The 24,550-nt window shown below is 38.1% G+C and overlaps 1 protein-coding gene across 2 annotated transcripts in view; it reads left to right on the top strand.

Annotated features, from left to right (window-relative positions):
- The first annotated feature begins 484 nt into the window (after window positions 1–484).
- FREM1 (FRAS1 related extracellular matrix 1) overlaps window positions 485–24,550 on the top strand; it is a 57,924-nt gene continuing 33,858 nt past the window's right edge. For both annotated transcript variants that reach the window (XM_068175698.1, XM_068175699.1), the window contains exons 1-18: window positions 485–956; window positions 6,065–6,159; window positions 6,707–7,008; window positions 7,509–7,705; window positions 8,375–8,698; window positions 10,087–10,195; window positions 12,057–12,188; window positions 13,751–14,095; window positions 14,693–14,835; window positions 15,403–15,599; window positions 16,736–16,826; window positions 17,613–17,780; window positions 18,320–18,528; window positions 19,328–19,421; window positions 19,808–20,060; window positions 21,798–21,998; window positions 23,188–23,373; window positions 24,236–24,432. In XM_068175698.1, coding sequence (XP_068031799.1) covers window positions 729–956; window positions 6,065–6,159; window positions 6,707–7,008; window positions 7,509–7,705; window positions 8,375–8,698; window positions 10,087–10,195; window positions 12,057–12,188; window positions 13,751–14,095; window positions 14,693–14,835; window positions 15,403–15,599; window positions 16,736–16,826; window positions 17,613–17,780; window positions 18,320–18,528; window positions 19,328–19,421; window positions 19,808–20,060; window positions 21,798–21,998; window positions 23,188–23,373; window positions 24,236–24,432 — 3,471 coding nt within the window. In that variant the 5' untranslated portion in view covers window positions 485–728. The remainder of the gene's footprint in view (window positions 957–6,064; window positions 6,160–6,706; window positions 7,009–7,508; window positions 7,706–8,374; window positions 8,699–10,086; window positions 10,196–12,056; window positions 12,189–13,750; window positions 14,096–14,692; window positions 14,836–15,402; window positions 15,600–16,735; window positions 16,827–17,612; window positions 17,781–18,319; window positions 18,529–19,327; window positions 19,422–19,807; window positions 20,061–21,797; window positions 21,999–23,187; window positions 23,374–24,235; window positions 24,433–24,550) is intronic.

The following is a 24,550-nucleotide window of genomic DNA, read 5'->3' on the forward strand; positions in this document are numbered from 1 at the left end:
GATACTTTACTGAGTTGGAATTCTTATGCTCTTCTCAAATTTAATTAAATCAGTATCACTTCCTATTCTTTGGGCTGTAACTTCAGTTACTTTGGAGGATTGTAGAAATTAGGCTTTTAAAAGGATTTTAATAGTGCTTGTTTAATGTCAGAAAAAAATTATCTTCTTATGAGGTTATAAACATGAAAGATGAAGATTCACTGTAATTAGGGGCATGAGAAACTTGTGCAATTTATTTTCCATATTATCTTGTCTTCTTTATTTCCATTGAATTTTTCTCAGCCTTTGGGGTTGTCTGCTATTTTCTGATCATGTGTACACTGAATAGTATTGAAATGAGCTGCATTTGTCAGAAATGGTGGAAGTATTTTATATGTGTTAGTTGTTTTGTTTTTATCCCTATAGTTGCCCAATGCCTTATAGCAATTTTCTTTCTCTTGGTTTTTTTTTTCAGGATTAACAAACCTTGGAAGGACTCTGAGAATACATTCATCATTTTGTCAGGCTTGATCAATGGATTTTATAAAAACCTAAGGATGTTTTGAAAATATCTGCCCAATAACTGCCCAAATTTCAGTTAAGAAGAGCCTATTGAAATAAACATGTCATACATTTTTTATCTGTGACTAATGCCTTCATTACATGGTGAAACTCTGCTGGTGGAGGAAGAAGACTGCTTTTGTTAAGAATTTTTTCACTGGTGAAAAAGATTGGCACCCTCTTATAATATGAAGCCCTTTGAGAAAAGCTGGCTGTTTCTACTGCTGCCTGTCTTGTTAAGAGTTGCGTGCTCCTCCTTTATTAGTGTGAACCTTGGGGTGAAAGTGATGAAGGGACAATCTGTCTTTCTGTCAGAAGAAGACCTCAACTTCTCCATTCCCAGAGAGAAAGATGTCTGCAAAGTGGAAGTGATCAATGAACCAGTAACACAGAGGGTTGGGAAACTTACTCCACAGGTATATGGGCTCTATTTTGCTGCCTTGAGTGTTAGTGTGCAGGTCTGGGAGAAACTAAAAGGAGTTGCTTGATTGATTTTTGTTCTTCTTTGGGTAGTGACTAAAAGGCATGGAACAGAATGGTGTGTGGGATTCAGCCTTTTGCTTAAGTAGGTAGCTGGCAGAGAACTTCAGCCCTGAAATCCAAAAGCTGAGGTCAGTAGCACAACTGCACAGAAGTGACTGTGGTCAGAGTCTCTTTTCACAAGTGAAGAATGGGTATTTCAAAACTTCCAGTTAGGAGATATCCTCCAGTCTCTCAGCTGCTTATTTTTCTCCCATGAGGGTAACCAGTGCCCCTTGAAAAATGCATAGCCCACTACAGCATTTTGAATTTTAGTCACAGAGCCACTACTTAAGGAGCAATTAAGAAAAAAAATAATCACATACAATAAGCACATTGTGTGCAGCATTATTTGTTCTGCTCTGCAACAGCCAAATTGTTAGCAGATGGCAAATACATTAAAACTCCCCTGTTTTCTGGTCAAATATTGAGCTTGTAGGAATAATGAAATATATTTCACATATTACCATTACTCATCTTCTTTACAAATTGCCCACCTGAGTTATAGAAGGAAGGAGTTGAACACAGTTGTCATGAAGATGTAATGTTATAGACAGAAGATAAATGGTTTTAATGGTTCATAACCAAGCAGGTTTTGGTGTTTGAAAATGTATGGTTTGTGCCACAGCATATATTTTCATGTGATTGTATATGAATATAGATTTTAACCTCCTTTCCAGGGTTTTTGGTGGGTTCTGTGAAGATAGGTGAAGAACCACCAATCTCAATAGATTTTTCAAAACTGCTGGCTTGGCCATCAGTATTATTTTTGCAAACCACTGACAAGTACTTCAGCTGAATCAGCACTCCTAAGGAGCAGAGGAATCCTAGGGAAAACAGAAGGTGATGGACAGGACAATGTGTGATCTTTAGAGACTGGCCTTAAGTAGTGTAGTGCATCTGTTGAAACTATCCAGAGCTTGTTTTCTGCCAGCACAGGGACACTGACCATAGTGCTCCACCTCTACTTTCCCAGTATAAGTTGGCCCTTGACTCATACCAACATAGAGTCATTAAGGCTGAAAGACCTTGAAGAACATTAAGTCTAACCATTAACCCAGCACTGCCAGGTGCACTACAAACCATGTCCCTAAGATCTACCTATATATAATTTTTGAATGTTTCCAAGTATGGTGATTCCACCATTTCCTTGGGGAACCTGTTTTAATGCCTGACCAACCTTTCAGTAAAGAAATTTTTCATAATATACAACCTAAAGGAGAGGAGGAAAAGAGGGACTTACATGTGAAACCTATGGTGAACCTCTTCTGTAGGCAATCTGTCTGGCTGAGGAGTAGTTTTGCTTTTAATTTTTTCCTCAGCTTCTATGTGCAGTAGGGCCCAGGTGTTTTGAAATAGCCACTTTGTCCTGTGTAACCCAACATGTTTCCAGCACCTAGCTAGAGGCCCTTTTCAAGAGATCCCAGGAGATGTGCATTCACTGCACCTTATTTTCCAAACCTCCCCTCTCCGAGCCCCACTTCTGTTGAGCACCTGTTCTTTCATGGCCCTGAATATGTGCCCAGGCAGTTGAGTGTGGAAGCTGCAGGCACACATGTAGAGGGAAGAGCTTTGCTGGGCAGGTGGCCCTAGGGCACCAGACTGGACAAAGGCTGTGCATGCTAGTGGTGCCTGAGCTTTCACCATTCCTGAAAAAAGGTTCCAGAGTCCAGATCTCCTTGTGCCACTTATAACCTTTCTACAGGAAATTCTGCAGCCAGAAAATGTCTCTGGTATGATCTGGTTTACTTCTATTAAACTGAGTAATGTTCTAGGAATGTATGACAATTTAATTAAAAATTGTAATTGAAAAGCAGTTGAAGTGGAAAAATCCAAAGCTCAACAGTAATTAGGAAAATATTTAGATTTTCTTTTTCTTTGTCAGTGAATTTATAGACAATTAGAGTTGCCTGTTCATAAAAAAGGAAAACATATCAGGAAACATAAACCAGATGTTTCTTTCTGAAAAGCAGATTTTGTCTCTATACACATATGAACTGACTGTCAGTCAGTGGTGACAAACGTTTGTGGAAACACTCTAAATTTTCCAATATCTTATTACCAATTAAGATGTGGAACTAATGATGTCTTAAAAATAAGGACATTAATTCTTTGATATGATTGGACCCAGTGAGATGCACCCCAGAGTCCTTAGGGAACTGGTTGAGTCCTTAGCTAGCTGTTCCATGCACGATATTTGAAAAGTCATGGCAGTCAGGTGAAATCCCAGTTTCCAGACTGGAAAAAGGGACATACAGTACCCATCCTTTAAAAGGGTACATCTTTCCTGGGAATTATTGACCTGTCAGCCTCCACTCTGTGCCTGGGAAAATCATGGAATGGATCCTCCTAGAAGCTGTGCTAAGGCACATGGAGGACAAGGAGGTGATTTGAGACAGCCAGCATGGCTGCACCGAGGGCAAATCCTGCCTGATCAATTCATTGGCTTTCTGTGATGGAGTGACTCCATCAGTGGGCAAGGGAAGGGCTCAGATGTCTTTTATTCTGTAATCCCTTTGGCCTTGTCCCCCACAACACCCTTATGTAACCAAAATCCTATTGACTCTGAGGGCTCTTCACTGATTTACATCAGAGAAGAATCTTACTTTCAGTGTACAACATTAAACTTCTGAAGCTACAATATGAGTGGGTTTTGTATAAAATATGCTTATTTATTTTCTTTAAGATAGCATACCACAGAACTACTTCCTAATTTTATTTCCCATTTTTGTAGACTATCACATAAGTAATCCAATTTATTACTTAAATATCATGTTACTTTATGTGAGTTTGTACTAAGAAAGATGGGACATTAAGTAAGAAAAAGACATAGAAAAGACAAAGATATTTTTTTATTTTGTGTGAAAAAAAAGCAGAGCACATATTTCTATGGCATTTGAAAATAATGCACAATGGAACAGCCAGAACATAGTCAAAACTTTCATCATATGACAGTAATTTTGTTTTCCACATATTGTTCTTGTCCTTCCTTTCTAAGCAGTCCCAACAAATAAAACTAAGTATATTTTCCATAACACCACAGATTATTTCAAGAGGTTCGTCCACGTTTATATGTTTAAAAATCAACCATCTCACCACTTAAAAAAAAAACCAAAAACAACCAAATAAAGGAAAGACTTTGTACAATGCACATCTTGATGAAAGTTAAAAACAGGCAATAAATTAATTTTAAAACTGCTTGGAATATAGAAAAATTATCACATTGCTTGAGCACCTGAGAATGATTTCAGTGGAAGTATACCCTTTCACTAATAGTGAAAACTGAGACACTCTAACTATTCTTCCTTTATAGAAGAATGTAAGTTCTATACTGTGTAATGGTGAGAAAGAAACAAAGTTCAATAATTCTTAAATCCTTTAATGTAAATCCACAAGGTGGTCATGAGGTGCTTCAGTTAAATATGTATTAACAATTAATTTAGAATGAAATTATTACATCAATTTTACACTGAAAGTTAGAGCATCCAAAAATTTTCTCTATGTGCTACACTTTCAGTCAAAATTTTAGAACCTTACTAAAGTTCCTCAGTCATTTCACCGTTATCTAAAGTGGTTGGGGAAACGACAACAATTCATGCAAAACACTTAATTTTCATGATTCTTTTGTCATATTTTAAAAAACTACTGTCATTAAGAAATTACCTCTTCTTTTTTGAAAAAATAGTGGCTAGTCAGTCAGCCATATACGTATATTAATTGCTATTAGTTATGGTCTCATTAAGTCTGTTAATGAGTGTTGAACAGATTTCACTTTAGTCTGTGGAAGTCCATATAACCATTTGTGAATACTGCCCTGGAAAAATGCAATGAAAACTACATTTAGATTCACAGTGAAATGCTTAGGAAATGCAGATATTTTGGTTTCTTGCTGTCTAGAATATGCCTTTTCTCTCTGTAGATGTGAAACATATCTTCCATCCTCCATGGACTGCATAGGGATTCCCTGTTATCACAAGGTTAACATAAACATAGTCTTATCAATGCTAGGAGCTTTCAGCTGGTGTTACTGTAAAGAAACAATACTGCATGGGAATTATAAATTGTCAGTCTTGCCAGTTGCAGTATTTGAGAACATGAAAATTGTATTCCTCAGAATCCAAATCCCTTTTCCAAAGAATGAGTGTGTCAAAGCAATCTTTTTTTTTTCTATTTGAGTCAGGCATGTTTCCTCATTGCCTTGCTTTCACAGGCCAACCAGTCATTAAATAAATCAATCTGCCTGAAAGAAGTGTCTGCCTTAGATGGTTAAATTATGGCAAGACAGACTTACAAATTTTGACTGAATCAGGTATGTTGTAAGAATTAGTCTATTTTGAATTAGCTGGTAGGAAAACACAGGTATATGCTTGCTTTTGTGCTGTGAATTACACTGATTTTGGGGCTAGATGTTTGTATGGCACATAAATGATGTCTGATCTAGAAAAGAGATACTGGTACAAAGTCAGTATCACAAAAAGCGGGAACAACTCTAAGTTAGCAAAGTTTCTAACAGAAATTTCACTGGGTCGCACTTTTGTAGTATAATTGTAGTGGACATAAAGCAATATTTACTATATAATCAATCTATTGTCATGAGCAACTTTAAAAGTCAATAAATCTCAAATTATTATGCTGGAATTGCTGGCTTTTCAGCACCACTGCAGTTGTATTTACTGCTGGATATATCTACACCCTTAACTCCAAAGGCTGCAGTGGTGAAGGTGAGGTCAAATTATTTGTTGTACTGGGGAGGGACTTGTCAGTCTGAAACAATCATGTATGACCTTTGCCCTTCTAATTGTGGAGTGCAGGCAGCCCCATGTGAAGTGGTTGCTCTAACTCTCACTGGGAGATTACAGTACAGGTGAATACCTATTCATAAAAATGAACTACATAATAAACATTTTGTCAGTCTGATGTATTCCAGGCACTCAGAAGTGGAACAGGGACTCTGAAATTAACATCTTTGGCAATGTGGTGCCAGTCTATTCTTTCTTCTGCTTAGGTTTTTGACTGTCACTTCCTTCCTAATGAAGTCAAATATACCCACAATGGATGTCCAATTTTAGATGAAGACATGGTCATGCTTAGGCTGTACAGGTAAGCAGCAGCAGCAGATCACACTTCACTGTTACCAGGAGCACCGCTGACCTTAGGAAGAATAAACAGTCCATTTTTTACAGTTAAAAAATGTTCTGCTGTACATGTTGTAACTACTTAGATTCAGTAGCTGCATCATTAGTCAAGAAGTGACCATCTGTTTACAGAAATATTTCTCACCATGTATTGCAGATATGCTCATTTAACGTGTATTATGTATTGCTGGCTTATTACACAAAACCAGTAATTTTTCATTATGCTATAGAAAGTAGCAATAGCACTTTCAGAGTACTGCATGTTCTCTGCTGTCCTGCTGATAGGGACAGACACTCTCATATACACATAGAGAGTAACCTCTTCCTTTACTCACACATCCTTATAAATAAGGGAATTTGGGCAGCGGGATCTGGGTTATGGTGATTCAAGGCTTGAGCACACGAGAGAAATCAGTTCAAGCAATTCCATTTCGAAGATGAGGACAATGCCCAAATCACAAAGCAACAGAAGATGGTATGAAGCATAACTACTTTTCTTCTGTCCCTTGCAGGTTTACAGAAACAGAAACGTTTGTAGAAACATTCACCTTTCGTGTGCAGCTACTTGAGCCAGACTGTAACATCATAAAAATGCGCTCCCATGCTTTGGAGGTCCCTGAATACTACGGTCTGTCTAGGGTGATTGATAAGAACGTCCTCACCTTTGATTATGACAGGAAGATAAACCTGGATTGCACCATTTCCATAATCTCTTCAGAAACTCACCTGCCTGCTCATGGCCAGCTTATCGCCAGGAAAGCGCAGCAAGGGCAGTTTAGTGGACATCAGTTATGGAGCTTCTTCCCTGGCACTAGTATGATGTGTTTTTGTTGTTTGCATTAGCACCTCCAAAGAGACACAGCAGATTAAGTCTGCAGCAGTGGGTTGCTTCAGATGTGCTGTGTAACAGTGGGTCATGTGAAGTTTAATGAATAGCTTGAGCTATTGTGGGCATGAAAGAGACATGAAGTTTTTGTGAGGCACCATGCAGATCACAGATCTGAGTCAACAATTCCTTGACTGGATTCTGTTTCTGGCTCATAGATATGTGGGCCAATGTGATAGCTTTGTGTGTGCCAATACTCAGTAGAAACAGCACAAGTAGTTGCTGGATGCAGCACCTAACCAAAACACCAAAGTAGGATAGGTTTGGAAGACACCAGATGAAAACAAAACCCTCTAGGAGAAATTAAGTCAGGAAAGGAGCCCTACTTCTCATCACACTGTCTCTCTCATGCTTACTTTAGCTACATGGGCAGGTTCCCCATGGTGGTTTCTGCTCTGGTAACTTTCACTATTGCTTTTGGGTTACAGAGCAGAGCCTGGGGCAACAGTGCAGAAACGGGAGCTGTACACTGGGCCTAGGAGACATTAACAACAAAAAGATGAGTTGTGAAGAATTTCTGAGAATGGGAATTCAGTATCGACACCTTGACCCCCCCTCACCTGACACTGATTATATTCCTGTGAGGCTGGATCTTTCAGACAGCAGAAGCAAAATTCTACACAAGGTAGTTTTTTGTGCAAGTTTATAATGTCTGATTGTCATCCTGTAGTTTTTGTCATAGTTGTTTCTTTTTTAATAATTTTTTTGCTGCTTGTCATATTTGAAGAGAAATAGGGAGCCTGCAAATTTTTTCAGTTCTTAGAAATTTACCAGCTAAGCTAATGAAAGGCATTATCTCCATGCCTCTATGATCAGACCATTATGGCCACAGAGAAACACCTCTGGCTGATTACTGTCAGGTATAAGTAGTTTATCCTGAGAGAAGAATTAATTCTGGCATAATTCCACAACTTTTATACCGCATGATCTGCACTGACTTCATCATACACAGTAATTATAAGTTAAGAGCTCTGTGAACATATTCAGTTAATAATAATTAATAGTTTGTGCATGTTTTTGTCAGATAATGTTATTCATTAAACTCACATCAAATTAAGTAAGTCATTTCAGCCCCAATTAAGGACACAAATAAGACTAGTGAACCTGAAACTCATATTCATGATGTCTCAATATTTAGTCTAGGCATTTTCTAATTAAAATATTCCAGTTTTTCTTTTAAAATCAATTATTGCTTTAACATGTACCCTGATTTGCTATGTGAAACTAGAAGAAATTTGATTTATTTTTTCACTTTACTTTGCTTTTTCATTTGTCTCATTTTTTCCTGTTGTAGACGGAGTATGCATGGCTCCCTGTTCAGATTAGAGGTGCTGTTCCCAACCAAATACCCAAAGCTGCCCCAATGGCAAAGTTCATCCTGGAAGTAGATCAATTTATTTTAACCCCTGTTACAACCACAACCATTGATGCTGAAGACAATGAAACTCCAAAGTCCCTGCTTATATTCAACATTACCAAGCCACCTCCCCAAGGCTTTATCACTCACCTCTCTGACCACACAAAACCTATTGGCTCCTTCACATGGAAGGATCTCAGTGACATGCTCATTGCTTATCAGCCTCCAAATAACAGCCACACAGAGAGGAGGAATTATGAGGTAACAGTGAGATGTGTGAACATTTGCTAGTTTTCACCTCCTTAAGATTAAGTAAAATGGAAATAAATATAATTGTATGTAATAGATATTTTTCAGGGAAAAAGTTTTTAAAACAATATGCAATACAGGAGCAGAGGCAAAATCTTTTACCACTCTCTCCTATGACACATCATCTTAACTAACACAAAATAGATGTTTATTGCTCACTCCATAAGGATTTCTTTGTACTGAAAATCTTCTATCCTCTCTGACTGAGAAATATCTAAACAGAATTTTTTTTAGTAAGAGGAATAGTGAAATAATAGTGCTTGTACAACTACACAAGAGTCTTTGGAAAGATCAGTGAAGCCTTTTACACACAGCTTTTATCCCTGCATGATTTTACTGATCCCTGTGACCTATTTAGAAGTGACATATTTAAAGTCATGAAAGGTAGACCAGTTAAAGGCCAGGATTGCTCTTTGGCCTTACAGCCTACCTGCTGTGATGGTTGGTGGTTTAGGGATAACAAAAAGGGGCTCCCAACAGCTCCTGCTGGGAGTAGTAAAAGCACGTCACTACCACAGAGAGCCTGATGCAAATGATGAATGAGATCAGGCTTCTGTCTGCAGGTTCTTGAGTATGTTATGAAATAACTATCTGATAAGTTACTTAAGGAATTATCCAATCAAAGCAAAATGGTTGGTACTAAAGTAATAAAACTGAATAAACAGTAAATCAGAGCAAGCTAAGCTGAGCAAGGTAAGTGGGAAAGACCATGGTTGCCTGGAAAGCAGAGCAACAATAACTGGCAATTGATGCTGACAAGACTGGTCTCATTTTTTTTTTCTTGGCTGTCACAGGAACCTCCTTTCCCTGTTTCCTTAAAGTGAGGACCAGACATCCTACCAAAACATCTGCTCCTTAAGTGCCTCATCTCTGTTCTGCTTTCAGCATTGCCTGATTGCAAGTTCAAAAATGTGACAGTTCTGGAGCCTGAAAACTCAAGAGTTTGATTTTTTTTAAATTTTATTTTTTCTGTACTAGTGCATATATTTTCTGTCATATCTATTTCTGGTCCTACACATCTTAAAAAAGCAGGAAATGTCTCCTCCACTTTTTATTACTACTAGTTTAAAAAAGCTCTACATTAACTGATGGTTGAACTGTACCCCAAATAAAAGGGAAATTACACACACTACAAACTAAGTTTCACAGAATTCACTGCAAAGAGCAAAGAAGGCAGATACTTAGTTTTGTGCATAACTTCCATGGCTCTTTTTAGAAGCTAAATCAAGCTTTGTTTATTAACATTTTATCAGATGCCTGTAAGATCTCAGGAGAGAATGTGTTTTGGAGTACATTTGGTTTCCAGTTTTCAATAACCAGTTTATCTGTTTTCACAACAGGTGGAGTTTGAGGTGCATGACTTCTACTTTAAAAGGAGTTTACCAATCACTGTGCTTCTGTCTATCAGAACAACAGATACAAATGCCCCTCGGGTTTCATGGAATACAGGTGGGATCTCTTATGCTAAGTTAATTTTGCTTCAGAATTAATAACATTTTGACACACATAACTGACAAACCTCTAAAAATCAGATTACACCTGGAATCTATGGATCATTAAACTGAAGAAGCAGTAAACTATTTTCCCCTATATCCATTTTGGAGGCAACATGTTACAACTTGAAAAAGATCTAATGTCTTAAATGGAATGAAAAATAAAGAAAAAATGGAGTAACAGGAAAACTGTGATTTATTTATACAGCATTTTCTTGAAGAATGAACTGTACATAAAAAAAGTATGAATATTAAGGGCAACTATATGATGGAATAGGAAGAGTGGGGTAGCATGTGGGAAAGACCAAGGCTTGTTGGTGTTGTTTAAAGTGGAAGTGCAAAAATTAACATCTAAGGAAAAGGGCATGATATACCACCAGTCATTTAAAGCCTGGAAGTGCAAAAATTAACATCTAAGGAAAAGGGCATGATATACCACCAGTCATTTAAAGCCTGGAAACCTTACAGGGTTAGGTCTAATTCAAACAGATTTATAATGCCTGCATTGGAAAAGGAACAGAGTCTTTCATCTAGAGTGCATTGATATTTAATCATCAAAAGGAAAATATATAAGATCAAACATGTCTAGAAGTTAACACCAGGGAAAGTGCAGTTTTCCCATAGTAGAAAAGGGAAGGAGCTGAGGAGAAGGTGCCTCATGTCTTCCAGAGAAACCTCACCTGAAATGACTATCTAATTAAGAAGGAGCACTGTCCTCTGACAGGAAGATCAACATATGTTTTTAACTGCAGACTCACTAAAGAATCTAAATGCCCAGTTTCAGACATTGTGAGATTTCAAGTGCAATGCTCCAGTTGGTGCAAATGTCCAGAAATGTGCTTCCTTAGATTATCAGATAATTAGAAACCAGATGTCAAGGAAATTTCCCGCTTACCTTTCAGATATCCCTCTCAGTGAGTCACAATTGCACTACCCAAGACTTTCACTGCTAGGACTGAAGCCATTCACAGCAGGTGGCTCCAGTGACCTGATGGATGTCCTGCTTTACTTCCTACACTCACCACACACATACAAACAGACATCTTTCTGTTACTGGCTCAATCTGGGTTTCTCGTATCGGAATCCTAGCTGTCTGTTTCCTCTATGTAATTTAACTGTGGTTCAGAGGCACAAAATTAGCTCAAACTGGGTGTCTCCAGGGACGGACCCTGAACAAAGGAATCCCTGACTTTTATACCCCCACTGTGTGTACTTGTTCCAGTGGTGATATTTGTTCTTGTTGCAGTCTCTGGGTGAGCAGCCACACCCCGTGCCCTCTTTTAGACAAAGGGCCCATTGATAGTTCTTTGCCTGGGGCTCCAGATATTTACCCCCACCCAGGGCACAATGTGAAGCTATCTGCACTAGGTGCATTCTGCAGCATCAGAATTGGTTATTTCTCTGAAAAAAGATTCCTTAAAGACAATAAAAAAATTCAAGTATGTCAGAAGCTGTTATCATACTTTTAGGTGGCGTTAGAATAATAGCATTATAGAAGTATTAAGGTTGAAAAGAACCTCCAAAATTATCTTCATTTGAAGGTCACCATGCCCACTAAACTATATCATGAAGTGCCATGTCAGCTTGTTTTTTGAACGCTTCCAGTGATGGTGACTCCACTACTGCCCTGAGGAGCTTGTTGCAAAGCTAATTACTCTTTCAGTGTATAAATTTTTTCTAATATCTAAACCTCCACTGGAATGCCTTTCACACATAGATGTGTAGATAGAATTAAATATTCTGGGCTTTTTCCCTGGTTGGAAACACCTTTAGAAGCTTTAGATACTGACAGTGATATAACTCTCTGCTCTTTGCAGGCCTCAACCTCCTAGAGGGGCAATCACGACCCATCACATGGCAGCACTTCCAAATTGTAGACAACAATGACATCCAAAATGTTCGCTTGGTCACAACTGATGGCTTACAGCACGGGCGACTGTCAGTCAGAGGTAGGTAATTTCAACTGCAGAGACTGGAAAAATCTCTATGATAAAACAACGGCTCTGCTCCCTCTGCTGACCACCTTCCCCTGCTACAACCATGCTAGGCATGGGTATTAAAACAGGAATGTTCAAAAAATTAAGTATTTAAACCTTTAATTTCCTAACATAAGTTTACACTCCAAAGGCAAAATTTTAAAGAAATCAGCTATGCTTTCATTGAGAAACATGATTTGGGAGAAACACAGTCAATACATTTTCAGTTCTTACCTTTTTGCTTGCAGATGTTAAGGGATGCCAAGTGATTTTGTTTTGTTGGCAAATACAGACAAGATTTGGATATAGCTGTTACTGGCAGCTTTAAGGTTTACTTCAAAAAGTTGAAATAAAATAAGACTTCTAACTCATTAGCCTTCTGCATTATCAACATTACTAGTTTTGCTCTCCAGCTTATCAGAAAAAGGTTTTATAATGGAAATCACTCTGCTCTTGCAGGGTGAGAACATGTTTCCACTATCAATGCTGAGTTTTTTTGAAGTTGAATGTGTTCATGTAAAATGCATAACCTAAAGACATAAAGAAACTATATAAAGAAAAAAGGTGGTGTTTTGAATAGAGCAAACATAGAAACTATTCAGAAGTAAACTTAACTCCTGGAAACTCCTGACAAGTAGTTCAGTATCTGCAAGGTCATCCTCCTGCAAAGCTACAGACAGGAACTGTGTGTTGTCAGCAGTGCTGGGTGGGTTCAGCCCCAGAGACGGTGTTAGGGAGACTGTACAGCCAGTCAGGGCCCATTTTCTGGTGGCAGTCCTGCCTTTGCTACTGCGTCTCAGGGTTTCTCAGGCTACCATGCACCAATCAGAGGTGGGTTTTTTATCTCCAGTGACTGTGCCTTATTTTCTTTTGTCTCTTCTCATACCAAGGAAAACATCACCACAATTTTTGGGAATTCTCTTTTTTTTTTTTTTTTTTTTTTTTATAAAACCTTAGATGAATGCTTGGCTTCTTTTTCTTGGTGGCCCTGGGAGATCATACCTTTTAGTGCCAGATTGCAGTTCTTGAATCCTTTAGCTTGCCTGAATATTTTTCTGTATGCATAACATTTCTAGTGAAGCAGAGGTATAAAAATATCTTATTACAGATCATAACCTCAATATGCCAAAAATCCCTACATCATTATATTTTACTTGAAATGAAATCCTGATCTTTAATTATAAATATATTTTTTATATATTCTTTGATGCTTAAAATGCCTGTAAAATGCTCTGATAAGAAAGTAGAGGTTGAAATTAAAATGGAAACAATCACAGTTAAAAATCTTTGATGTCTCCAGTTACCTTTAGTGACATTTGGAAAATTTTCTCTGCTCTCACAGTTACAGAATTTGCATTCTTATCAGCTATTCCAACTCTTACAAACTTTTTTTGGGTAGGTGAAGTTACATTTGATTTTTCTAGTAAGTAATAGTTGTTCATTTCTCTCCCTCAATAATCTTCATATTAGTGGAAAGATACTTTTCTGGGCTGAACCACACATTTTTGATGTGTTTTCTTCCACTGTTTTGACAGGAGGGAAAGGATTCATGTTCACTGTCTCTGACATTCAGGCTGGAGTTGTCCACTACCATCATGATGACAGTGATTCTACTAAGGACTTCGTGGTATTTAGAATTTTTGATAACTCCCACAGTATTCGCCACAAGTTTCCAATAAATATCCTCCCTAAAGATGATAGCCCTCCATTTCTGATCAGCAATGTGGTCATTGAAGTTCACGAGGGACAGACAATCCTGATTCAGCGCTCCATGCTTCATGCTTCGGACATGGATTCCAGTGATGACTACATACTATTCAATATTACCAAGCCATCACAGGCTGGAGAAGTCTTGAAGAACCCAGGACCAAACTTGATAGGTAATGAAGCACATTCACAAAAGCACCCTTTTCTTTGTCCCTTCCTTTAAAAAATACAGTACTAATTAATGTTCATCTCTGTACTAGCACAACTGTCCCTGTGTACACAATATATCCTGTAATTCTTCCATTCTGAGTCCATTTTCCTGCAGTACTTTACTCTGGAAAAAGTATTTGGCTAATCAGGAGTTAGGTTACATGCAAGGATGTGTGACAAACTCAGAGCTGAGACACGATCCTAATTATGCTAAATGATGAGAAAACTCTTCTTCCATGTAACAACATCGAAATTCCTGTGCTAGGCTGTAGAGGCTGCTAGTCCTGCAAATTCTCTTCTGACTTTTGGACAGGGCTTTCAGCCTGTTTGCTGTGTTGCTTCATTTTTTAAATGATCTTTAAGTGACACAGAAAATAAGTTGTTGATGATCTTCAGAGAACATGGAATACAATGGGAGAATATTTCGAAGGACTTGCTTCAGTTAGGGTGAAAAAGAGGACATTATACTTCCCCAGTTACTTGTACAGCTAATGCATAACTTTAATGTCATATTAAAAACATGGAGTGTTCAATAGAAGATGAATTCTTCATTTCAACAGGGTATTCTGTCAACAGTTTTCTTCAGAGGGATCTATTTAATGGAATGATTTATTATCATCATTTGGGAGGAGAAGTATTTGAAGATTCCCTTGAGTTTGTGCTATGTGATAGCCATGATCCTCCAAATCTCTCAGAGCCACAGGTATGGAATGGAAGCAGCTTTGCAGTCTCCTGAATTTTTTCTTCAAATGGATGATATCTTACATGTTCTGACAGGCTTTCAAATAAAACTGGTATAGATTTTTTTCTGATGACAGTCATCACCACAAACAATGTTCTTCAGGGCTATTTCTTGTTCTTGCTTTCAATGGGGTAATTCTCTCCTTGGCTGAATAGAGACAAGTTCATAGAAAAATCTTCTTCCTATGCTATAAAATGAAATGTTGAAAACAAATCGTATTTGGATACAGGACAAACAAATTAAACAACCCACCTGAAGTCAGCTGAGAATAGACTATTTTTTTTTCATGCAAGAGCCCAACATACTGAATGTAACTGTGCATTTAATTTAAAGGGAAACCTATAAGATTCAAAAGCTTTGCCTTTAACTTTTATATGCCTCCATTACTTATGTATTGATGATATGGCAGAACAGCCTGTATCTCACAGTCTAGTGATCCACTTCTGCACATGCATGTTGGTAAACAGCTACTTGGGACACTCTTACTGAGAGCAATGGCTGATGATTCTACTGTCTCCCCAATTCCAGGTGCTGATGGTTCACATTATCCCTGTGGATGATCAGCTACCCAGAGAAGCTCCAGGAGTGACCCGTCACCTGCTTGTTAAGGAGACAGAGATTTCTCACCTAACTAAGAAACATCTCCACTTCATAGATGTGGAAGAGCAAGACAGGGAGCTCACATACACCATAACCACTTCCCCTTTTTTCTCTTGCACCCATGGGTAGGTACAACCTGACATACCTCTCAGATGGGACAGGGGAATACCAATGTAAGAGGAGCAGCCTCAGTGGCAGTAACATACTTGTGCCTCAAGTTCTTCCTCTGTTTGTTGAAAGTTCAGGTGACAATAGCTGGATACAGCTCTTCTGTTGATGATTAAGAGTAAGCTAGAGCCTGAAGCAACAGAGTAATACACAGAGTAATAAAAAATAGGTAATTCATAGTTGAACAAGAAATAAGAAGCAGTAAATCTTGTGAAATACTTCTTTTACTTTTGTTTGATATGAATTTTACACTGACTTGTGGGATCCTGTACAGCCTCAAGCACAACAGCACCTCTCCCATTAGAATGGGGCTGACCTGTTCCTGCCCCAGACTGGGACCAGGAGGTGCTGCAGCTTTTTCAAGAATATGTATCAGACACTCCTGATTGTGGACTAGGAAGATGTGGAGCAGAAAACAGACAAAACACACTGTGGGAGCAAGGGAGGTATGGAATGAATGGGTGAAGTAGCAGTTTACATCGCTGGTGCTGTACTCTCATTAGAGCATCAGCAACAATTTGTTAAATGAAAAGTTTTAAATCCAGAAATTGCATGGTTTCAGCCGAAGATCAACACTTTTAACTTTGACCTCAAGCAGCAATGGATCATTATGTAGCTGGGGAAGAAGGCTGTTTTCCTAATCAGTCAAATAGCCACAAGGTTATCCAGTTTGCTGGTTACTACTGTTGTACTGGGTTGATGGAAACTGGTTAATTTCAGAGTTTATAAGATGCATGAAACTAGAAATAATTAATTTTTCCACTTAAAGATAAATGCAGGTGTGGAAGTAATAATAATATTGTGATGGACTAGACTTGCAGGTGGTGTAAATAGCATCTGGGGTGTGTAGAGGCACTTGCAGTAATTCCAGAGCTTGCTTATGAGATGATTTTTCACGATCATCCTGAAAAGTGTTTATTTTGGTCAGTTTTTTGTGGTAATGTTAAAATGGATAACAAGGATGGAAGAAAGGAAAATGTTTTTCCTTTCAATGCAGTTGGAAGTGTGAAGCTAATTTGAAATGCAATATTGAGCTATTTTTCTTGTTCTTTGGTATTGCTAGCCAAGTTGTGACATACATATTTTTGTGTAGCTACTCAGATGCTGGGAAGCTGTTTATGGTGGACACCATCCCCAAACTGGTCAAGGATCCTACTGCTCTTGCACTGCGGTCATTTACTCAGGTGTGTTATGTTACCTGATACCATAATGAGTTCTAAACAATTTTCAAAAGTTACAAGTGTGCAGCTTTTATTTGACAGGAAAACAAGAGCTGAAAACTGAGGAACAGTACTATCACAATCTCTGCTTAAGAAATTCAAAATTCTACTATTCCAATACCAGATTTTAAAACAAATTTCTATAATGTTTCAGTTTTGCAATATGTCCTAAAAAACATCAGGGGCTACAGTTGCTTGGGTAGGCTGAATTTGGCTTCGCATGATGAAAAAGGAATGAAAAAGGAATGAAAAATTATGCAAAATGTGGAAATGAGATCTTGAACAGTTTTTTGCTTCATCTCAATGTCTCCACCAGTAGATGCAGTACAGGGTAGAACAAGCTGGAAGAGACATTTTCAGGATTTTGTAGTTAAATTTTCATGCTTTTGTAGTTTGACAAATTAGTATCACTAAAGTGTCCTGTTTTATATCCTGCTTGTATATCCTTAGACCAGCATTTTGAAAGGGATCCATAAAGAATTTCAGGCCATCACCTCTGCTATCACTTCTAAACTGTATGTGTGTTTTTTGCTATGGGTTTGTGTACTCCAACCTGTACTTACCTAATTTGTACCTAAAGATGCATTTAATCAAGGTATGGCTAGTAGCTAAAAGTACATGCAAAATTTCTAAAATTTATTTTGATGGCTGGATAACACCTAAAGACAGGATGATAAAGATCCCTAATGTCATGAATTACGGATAACCCCATTAACTCCTCTTACATGCACCCCTCTTCTCTTTTTGTAGCATGCTGTGAACTATATGAAAGTTGCTTACATGCCACCCTTACAGGACATTGGACCTGAACCTCAGCAAGTCCAGTTTATTTTTTCTGTCAGCAACCAGCATGGAGGCACTTTGCATGGGATCTGCTTCAATATTACAATACTTCCTGTGGACAATCAAGCCCCAGAGGTAAAGTGGTGGGTAGGGTAGGAACATGAGAAGAAAGGACTTGGAAATTACTTTGGGTAGAAACAAAATCAGAGAAATGTTCTGATTTTACTGAGATAAAAAATGAATTTTTCATGGGATCAGGGTTTCAGAGTCTTGCACACAGCTTGCATTGGGATAGAAATAGAAGGTAAAGTCTGGTGAGTGTGCAATGTCATTTCTTGTGGTAATCTGAGGATGACCTTTAGCATCTATATATCTGTACAAAAACATATATGTTGCATGTTGGTTAGCAAAACTGCATTCCTCTATTTTGTTTTGCTTATTGCCTATGGAGATCAGAAGACTTCGGGAATGGAATGAGAATTAGGATGCATATATTATAGCCCACTGTTGGTGATTTCCTTAGCTTTTTCTAAAACAGCAGAAAAGAGTATATCCTTTGTAGTATTTTTTTTAATATGTCACACATCCTTATAGCACAGCAAATGGTAATAACTCTGTTTGGTGTGTTTAGAGGTGCAGCAGCACAGAAAGCTCAGCATTTCTCCTCCCTGCAGGTTTTTACAACCCATGTGAGAGTGCAAGAGGGTGGAATGACCCCTATTACAGAGGGACACATTCTCATCTCTGATATAGACACGAAACGAGAGCATCTCTTCCTCCTCCTGCAGAGGCAGCCACAGCATGGGGTAGTGGAGCTGGATAACATTCCCATGAATGGAGGTGACAGGCTTTCCTGTGAGGACCTGCGTACCCTGGCAGTCAGGTTAGAAGAGTGGTGGTTGTCTTTTGCACTGGCTGAGGCTCTCAGTTGAATGAGCTTAAGTCTGAAGTGGTGCAGGGTGCAGAGGCTAGCAATGCTCACGATAGCTCTGGCAGAGCTGCTCCAGGACAAGATTACTGTCTGAACCTTGGGATTGCAATGTCACCATGAAATGAGCTGTTGAGTGGCCAGGAAATGGGAGTCAGCATGCCTGCTGTAAATAGATTTCTCTATAAAAGCGCTGCTCCATGCAGGTGAGGAAACAAATTCTATATTCAGCCATGCAGTTCCTGTGAAGAAGGCACTGGTGCCAGCTTTTTTCTTTTAAGGAAGTTGTGTATTTATTGAGCTTGGTTTGTTTACAAGAAAACTTTTGTTAACATTAAGCAATGTCGAGAAGAAAATTTGCTTCTTTATTTGTGGCAAGAAAAAGACATGACACATGCATGCAGGGTTAGAGCTCCCTGGCACTTTTTCCATCTGGTAGAAAATAGGAACTTACCACAGTCCTGAAATGCATGTTTAGTAAACACCTCACAAGCATCCAGGATGTAGATGACAAATCCTTAGGGAAACCTTCCTGACTGATGAATGGTTTTCTTTGGGAATTTTCTTCTTGCAGGAGACCCCAAAAGGCCTTTGGAGAAACTCTGATTCAGAATCAGCAGTGTTAGGTGTACATCCTTACAAAGAGAGCAGCTTTTTATACTGGGAGGGATACACATTGTAGGGCATGACCAGAAATCATGGATTCTTTCTATCTGTGAAAAATTTGTGCAGGTCTATAATCTTTTTTCCACAGATATCGTCATGACGGCTCTGAGACTCTCACTGATGACGTTTTCTTTGCAGCCACAGATGGCATCCATTTTGTAGAGTTCATCCTGCAGGTCAAGGTCAGTGTGTTGAGTGTTTCTGAGAGCAGTTGTCGGTGTGGAGGCAAATGGTTCAAAGCTTGGCTTATGAAAGTCCTTGCATTACCTTGGAAACAGGAGGATAATGGATATGTTAGGCTTCCATTTCAACCCTAGGTTTCAGGTTCATGTGGCAAATTTAAGAGGAGCTTTGACTTGTACTTTGTACTTAAACTATAATTATCTAGTTTGGTTTACTTACGTCTTTTATTCTTCATTCAGCTGGTTTCTTTTTGCTCATAGAGAAAGCTCAGTGTACTCTGACAGTGGCATCAAACTGTTAGTTTGAGCTGCAAAGCAGTGTACTGAAACACCTGGCTTCCACTGAAATGAACAGTAAGAAAATCTTAAATTATTTTTCTGATTAGGTGTTGCCTGTGAATGATGAGCTACCTGTTATGCAAACAGGCCTTGTTCCTGTGCTCCACTGCCTAGAAGGTGAAGAAATAGTCCTCTCCTCGGAGTACATTTATGCCACAGATGTCGACAGCGATGATATGGAACTGATGTTCATGCTGGCCCGCCAGCCCTACCACGGGGTAGTGAGGAAAGCTGGTGTTGCCGTGGATCGTTTCTCCCAAGCTGATGTCATTGCTGGTTTAGTCACATACAAGCACACTAGTAAGTGAGCTAAGTACGGAATTACAATGAAAGGTGGTCAGACAAGTATTAGTAAAAAAAATCTTAACCTGAATCCATGCCTTTGCAGAATTCCAGTAGGAACTTCTTAGAATCCATGTGTTGTGACTAGGGAAAAGATAAACTGGCTTTAAAAAAGAGTTGTTTGATAGACAACTACCAAATGTTTTAATATGTTCTCCAAATCCCTTCTTGAACTGAAAATTATATTCAAACAAGTATATGAAATCATCATAATCCAGGAGGAACTCTTTCACTGTTGCTGACAAAATATTTTGGCCTTTTTGGACAAAATTATTATTAAGTACAAACTAGAGTATTTTGATGTGTTTTATGACAGTAAAAAAACCCCATTTTTACTTCTTGCTTGCCTCTCCAATCTAGAACGCTATCTACTTTGGACAGCTCATAGTCTTTCCATTCCATAAGATAAAGGAAGTTCTGACTTTCTTAATGAGAAACAAAATGTTTAAAAAGACTTTATTTTGTGGTTTTATTGTTAGTACCCTTTTTTCTTTTTTTTTTTTTTTTTTTAATTACTGGCAGAAATCAAGGGCTGGTTAACTCTCTTTCTTACTTAAATAGATCCTTTCATTTGGATTAAAGAGGTTCTCTTTCTACATCTCTGAATAACCACTTTAGTGTTTTTTTTTCCCAAAACATTCTGGTTTTCTGTTTAATTATACTGTAATTCTGTGTTAGCATGGAGAATGGATGTGATATTTTCAAACTTGGCACTGTCTAAAATGAACAGCTGGTATTTGAAAAGGAAGTACTTAATTGTGGCCACCAACAACAAACTTTTCTTCTGCATTCTAAAGATATCACAAACTGTATATCAATGACTATATTTTGCAGGGTCAATGAAGTTTTACTTTCAAGGGTGTAGCGTTTGTGGTTTTCATTTCCAAATTTCTAACATTAAATGTGCTGTCAGTAGGTACCACAAGAGAAGTCTGGGAGTCACTGCCTTTCCTTTGCAGGCTGCTTATTAATGATATCTTGCAGCAATGCAAGACACAGGTTGCCGGAAATGCTGACAGCTGGAATACTCTGAGCTCACAGATGCTTCTTGGAAGGGGTGGCAATTCCCAGTCCTGTATCAGCCCACATTTTAAATGTGATTGCCTATAGGCACAATATAAAGTACAGTAATAAAGAACAGCAATAAAGTACAGCCCTTGTTATAGTCCATTTTGTAAGGATAAGAAGCATATAGGAATAGGTGCATTACTTGCTATACTAAAAAGTTTTCTTTTGAAAGAGCATGGATATTACCATTTGTCATAGAGGAACACATAGACAAAAGAAAGATTTTCCTACATTCCTTGAGAAAGAGTGCAGAAAAACCACTTTTTCCACACAATATAAATTCTGTACATACATTAGTGCACAAAGAACAGAATCTTGAGGACTATTAGCCATTTTATTGTAACATAATATCATAACATTATAATTATAAGATTATAATTATTATAACAATACTAAGACTCTTTTCTACACCCTCTTATATCATAGAAGTGAGCTGGTTGAAATTAATTATGAACAACAAACCAAATCTCTAACCAAGCATCACCCCACCAGTCAGAATTGAGAATTCCAGTAATTTTACTGCTGCTTTCTTTTTCTTCTGACTTGATATTGAAGAATATCCTTGCATGTTAAAAATTAGTCATCATGAAGTTTTGGTAAATAATTTCTTCTAAATATTTTTCCCAGGTGGTGAGATTGGCCTGACTCCTTCAACTGAGATCTTAACTTTGATTGTCTCTGATGGTGAGGCTGGCCTAGACATGAAAGACACCTGCTGCTATGGTGGACCTCCTTCTCCCCCACTTTCGCGTGATGATCCATTTCCTGTCTATGACCTTAACATCACTGTGCTTCCAGTGAATAACCAGCCTCCATCTATTGTAACCGGTGAAAGCTTCATCTCACTATAGCAGTACAAAGTGGGCTACCCAGTACCGTTATGGCTAAAGACTCAGGGTGGCTTTTTTTTGTTGTTTGATTTTTTAGCATTAGAAATAGTTACTTGAGATCAGCATACAAATGTTTTGTATCAGAATTTTTGTCAATTTTATTTTCATTTGCTTGTACAGTGCAATCCAGCTGCTAGTGTAAGTATGAATTTGTTGCTCTTCAACTGCATGTTTAAAGCATGCAGTTAGAGATGAGAGCACTCAGATCTGCTCCCCACCATATCTACATGCTGATTGCTGCATATGTAAGCTATGTCTAGGTGAAAGTGATCTATATCTTGTCCCTGTACTCATGGCCCAACAGGTATCAGGTTTATACAGGGCAAAAGCATAAACATAAATAGAGATATTTATTTATCTTTGTGTGTAGAGCATAAAACAGAAATTTGGGCCTTACATGAAAGGACAGAATCATTATATTTAATTACTTTAGCAAATAAAGACAAAAGCCATACATTAATAGATGTGAAGCCACATTTTCACAAGTAACTTTTCAGAATCTAAGAAATTAAGTTGAAATGGAAATAGAATTCATAATTTACATCTAGTCCAATTGCAGCCCATTATGTGAAATTTCCGTAAATTTCCTGGTTTGTGATATACATATTAAAAATATGTTTTCCATATGCTTGTGTCTTTCAATGTCATTTGTTTGTAAGTATCAGGTATATGTTATGTATCTCAGAGAATATTTAAGTATATGTATGAGTAGTTTTGTAATTTGCAGGCACTCACCCAAGTAATGTTCTGGAAATGAAGCATTGTGCCAGCAGGGAAATTAGGCAGTGATGCATGAAAAATTGTACATTATGAGCAATTATTAACAGTTCTCATATAATTAATGCTCTGACAAACAGAGGTAACAACTGTTTTTGAGCAGTATATAAACCTTAGCTAATAACCTAACTAGTAAAATAATTTCATGATCCCCTTCTTCTCTACTTCTGTGATGGAGAAAGCAGAGATGTTGGTGAAAGCAGAGAAGAAAATGTTAAACCAAAACCTCTCAGTAATTCAGTATTTGTTGTATTTCCCCCTTTAGTTATTATTTCCATTGTTATCAACAAAAACAACAGTAAAATCATCAGCTCATGACCAATAGTGCTTAACATGTTTTTTGTGCACAGGTGCAAACTTTGTAGTGGACGAGGGCTCCTCAGCAGCCCTTACGACTAAATATTTGTTTGCCACTGACCCTGACACCACTGCAGATGACTTAGAGTTCGTATTGGTTTCTCCTCCCCACTTTGGTTACATTGAAAACATACTGCCTTCTCCTGGGTTTGAGAAGAGCAACATTGGAATAAGCATAGGTAAGTCTTAATTTAGGATAATCAAGCAGATTAGGTCTGGATTGCTTGTGGAAAGCTCTGCAGTGGGCTCTGGTGGTGCAAATACAGGTGTGAGCATTAATATGGGCTTATTGAGGATCGCAGGAGATGACAAATGAAGAGCAGTGGGACTTTGTGGAGGAGTTCAAAGGGAGACTGAAGCAATGCAAATGTGAAGAATTGGCCCTTGAAGCAAGCAAGGCAATCCTTGTTTTATGCATCCAGCTGAGATCTATTAGAAGTCACTATATGAGATATTAATCTGCTCTCCCTGCCTTCCTCTTCAGTACTCCATGAAAGGCTCCAGTGTCTCTTCACTTACACTTCTGTCAATTAAATGCAGTAGCCTGGGTCCCACATTAGTTTCCAAGGCAAAGTTACAAAAGTGATAGAAGTGGTGTTTGACTTAAATGGTGACTTCCTTTGTCCACTTTCAAACAGTCAAAGTGTAATTAGAATAATATAATCATAGAATTATTTAGCTTGGAAAAAATCAAGTCCAGCGATTAACCTAGCACTATCAAGGAATCTTGGAACTCAGATATTTTCCTACCTGTTATTTGAGTTGGTTTTATGTGGGTGCAGTTTTGGAGTCTGAATTGAAAAGTGAGAAGCTTCAGAGTCCCACCTGAAGCAAAATGTTGCATTCTGGGTGGGGGGAGGGCTTGTGTACTGCAGCAACATGTGCAATGTAACTCTTCTATTAAAAAAAAATGACAAAGAACTTAAAAAATCAAGTAATACATTCTTTGAAAAAAGACATAGTTTAAATTTTAAAAATAATGGATAAGACTAGAAGGCCTGAAAGTATTGTGCTAACTCATTTTCTCTTTAAAATCTTTAGGTTCATTTCAACTGAAGCACCTGAAAGCCATGAGTATAAACTATGTTCAAGCCAGGCACTTGCGAATGGAGCCAACAGAAGACAAGTTTGTACTTTATGTCACTGATGGGCTGCATCGCTCAGCAGAGACTCCATTTTTTGTGCTAATCAGCCCAACCAATGATGAAGCTCCAGAATTCATAGCCAGGAATATTACCGTAAGGAAATAAGCAAAATGCCTGTCATAGAACTATTTTAATCAGAAACCACTCTTTAATATAAATAAGAACATTGTCCTGATACCTGTTCTTCTGCATATTTTCCTTATTTTGTGTA

The sequence above is a fragment of the Anomalospiza imberbis genome, chromosome Z, assembly GCF_031753505.1.
Source record: "Anomalospiza imberbis isolate Cuckoo-Finch-1a 21T00152 chromosome Z, ASM3175350v1, whole genome shotgun sequence".
In the NCBI taxonomy this organism is placed as follows: Eukaryota; Metazoa; Chordata; class Aves; order Passeriformes; family Viduidae; genus Anomalospiza; species Anomalospiza imberbis.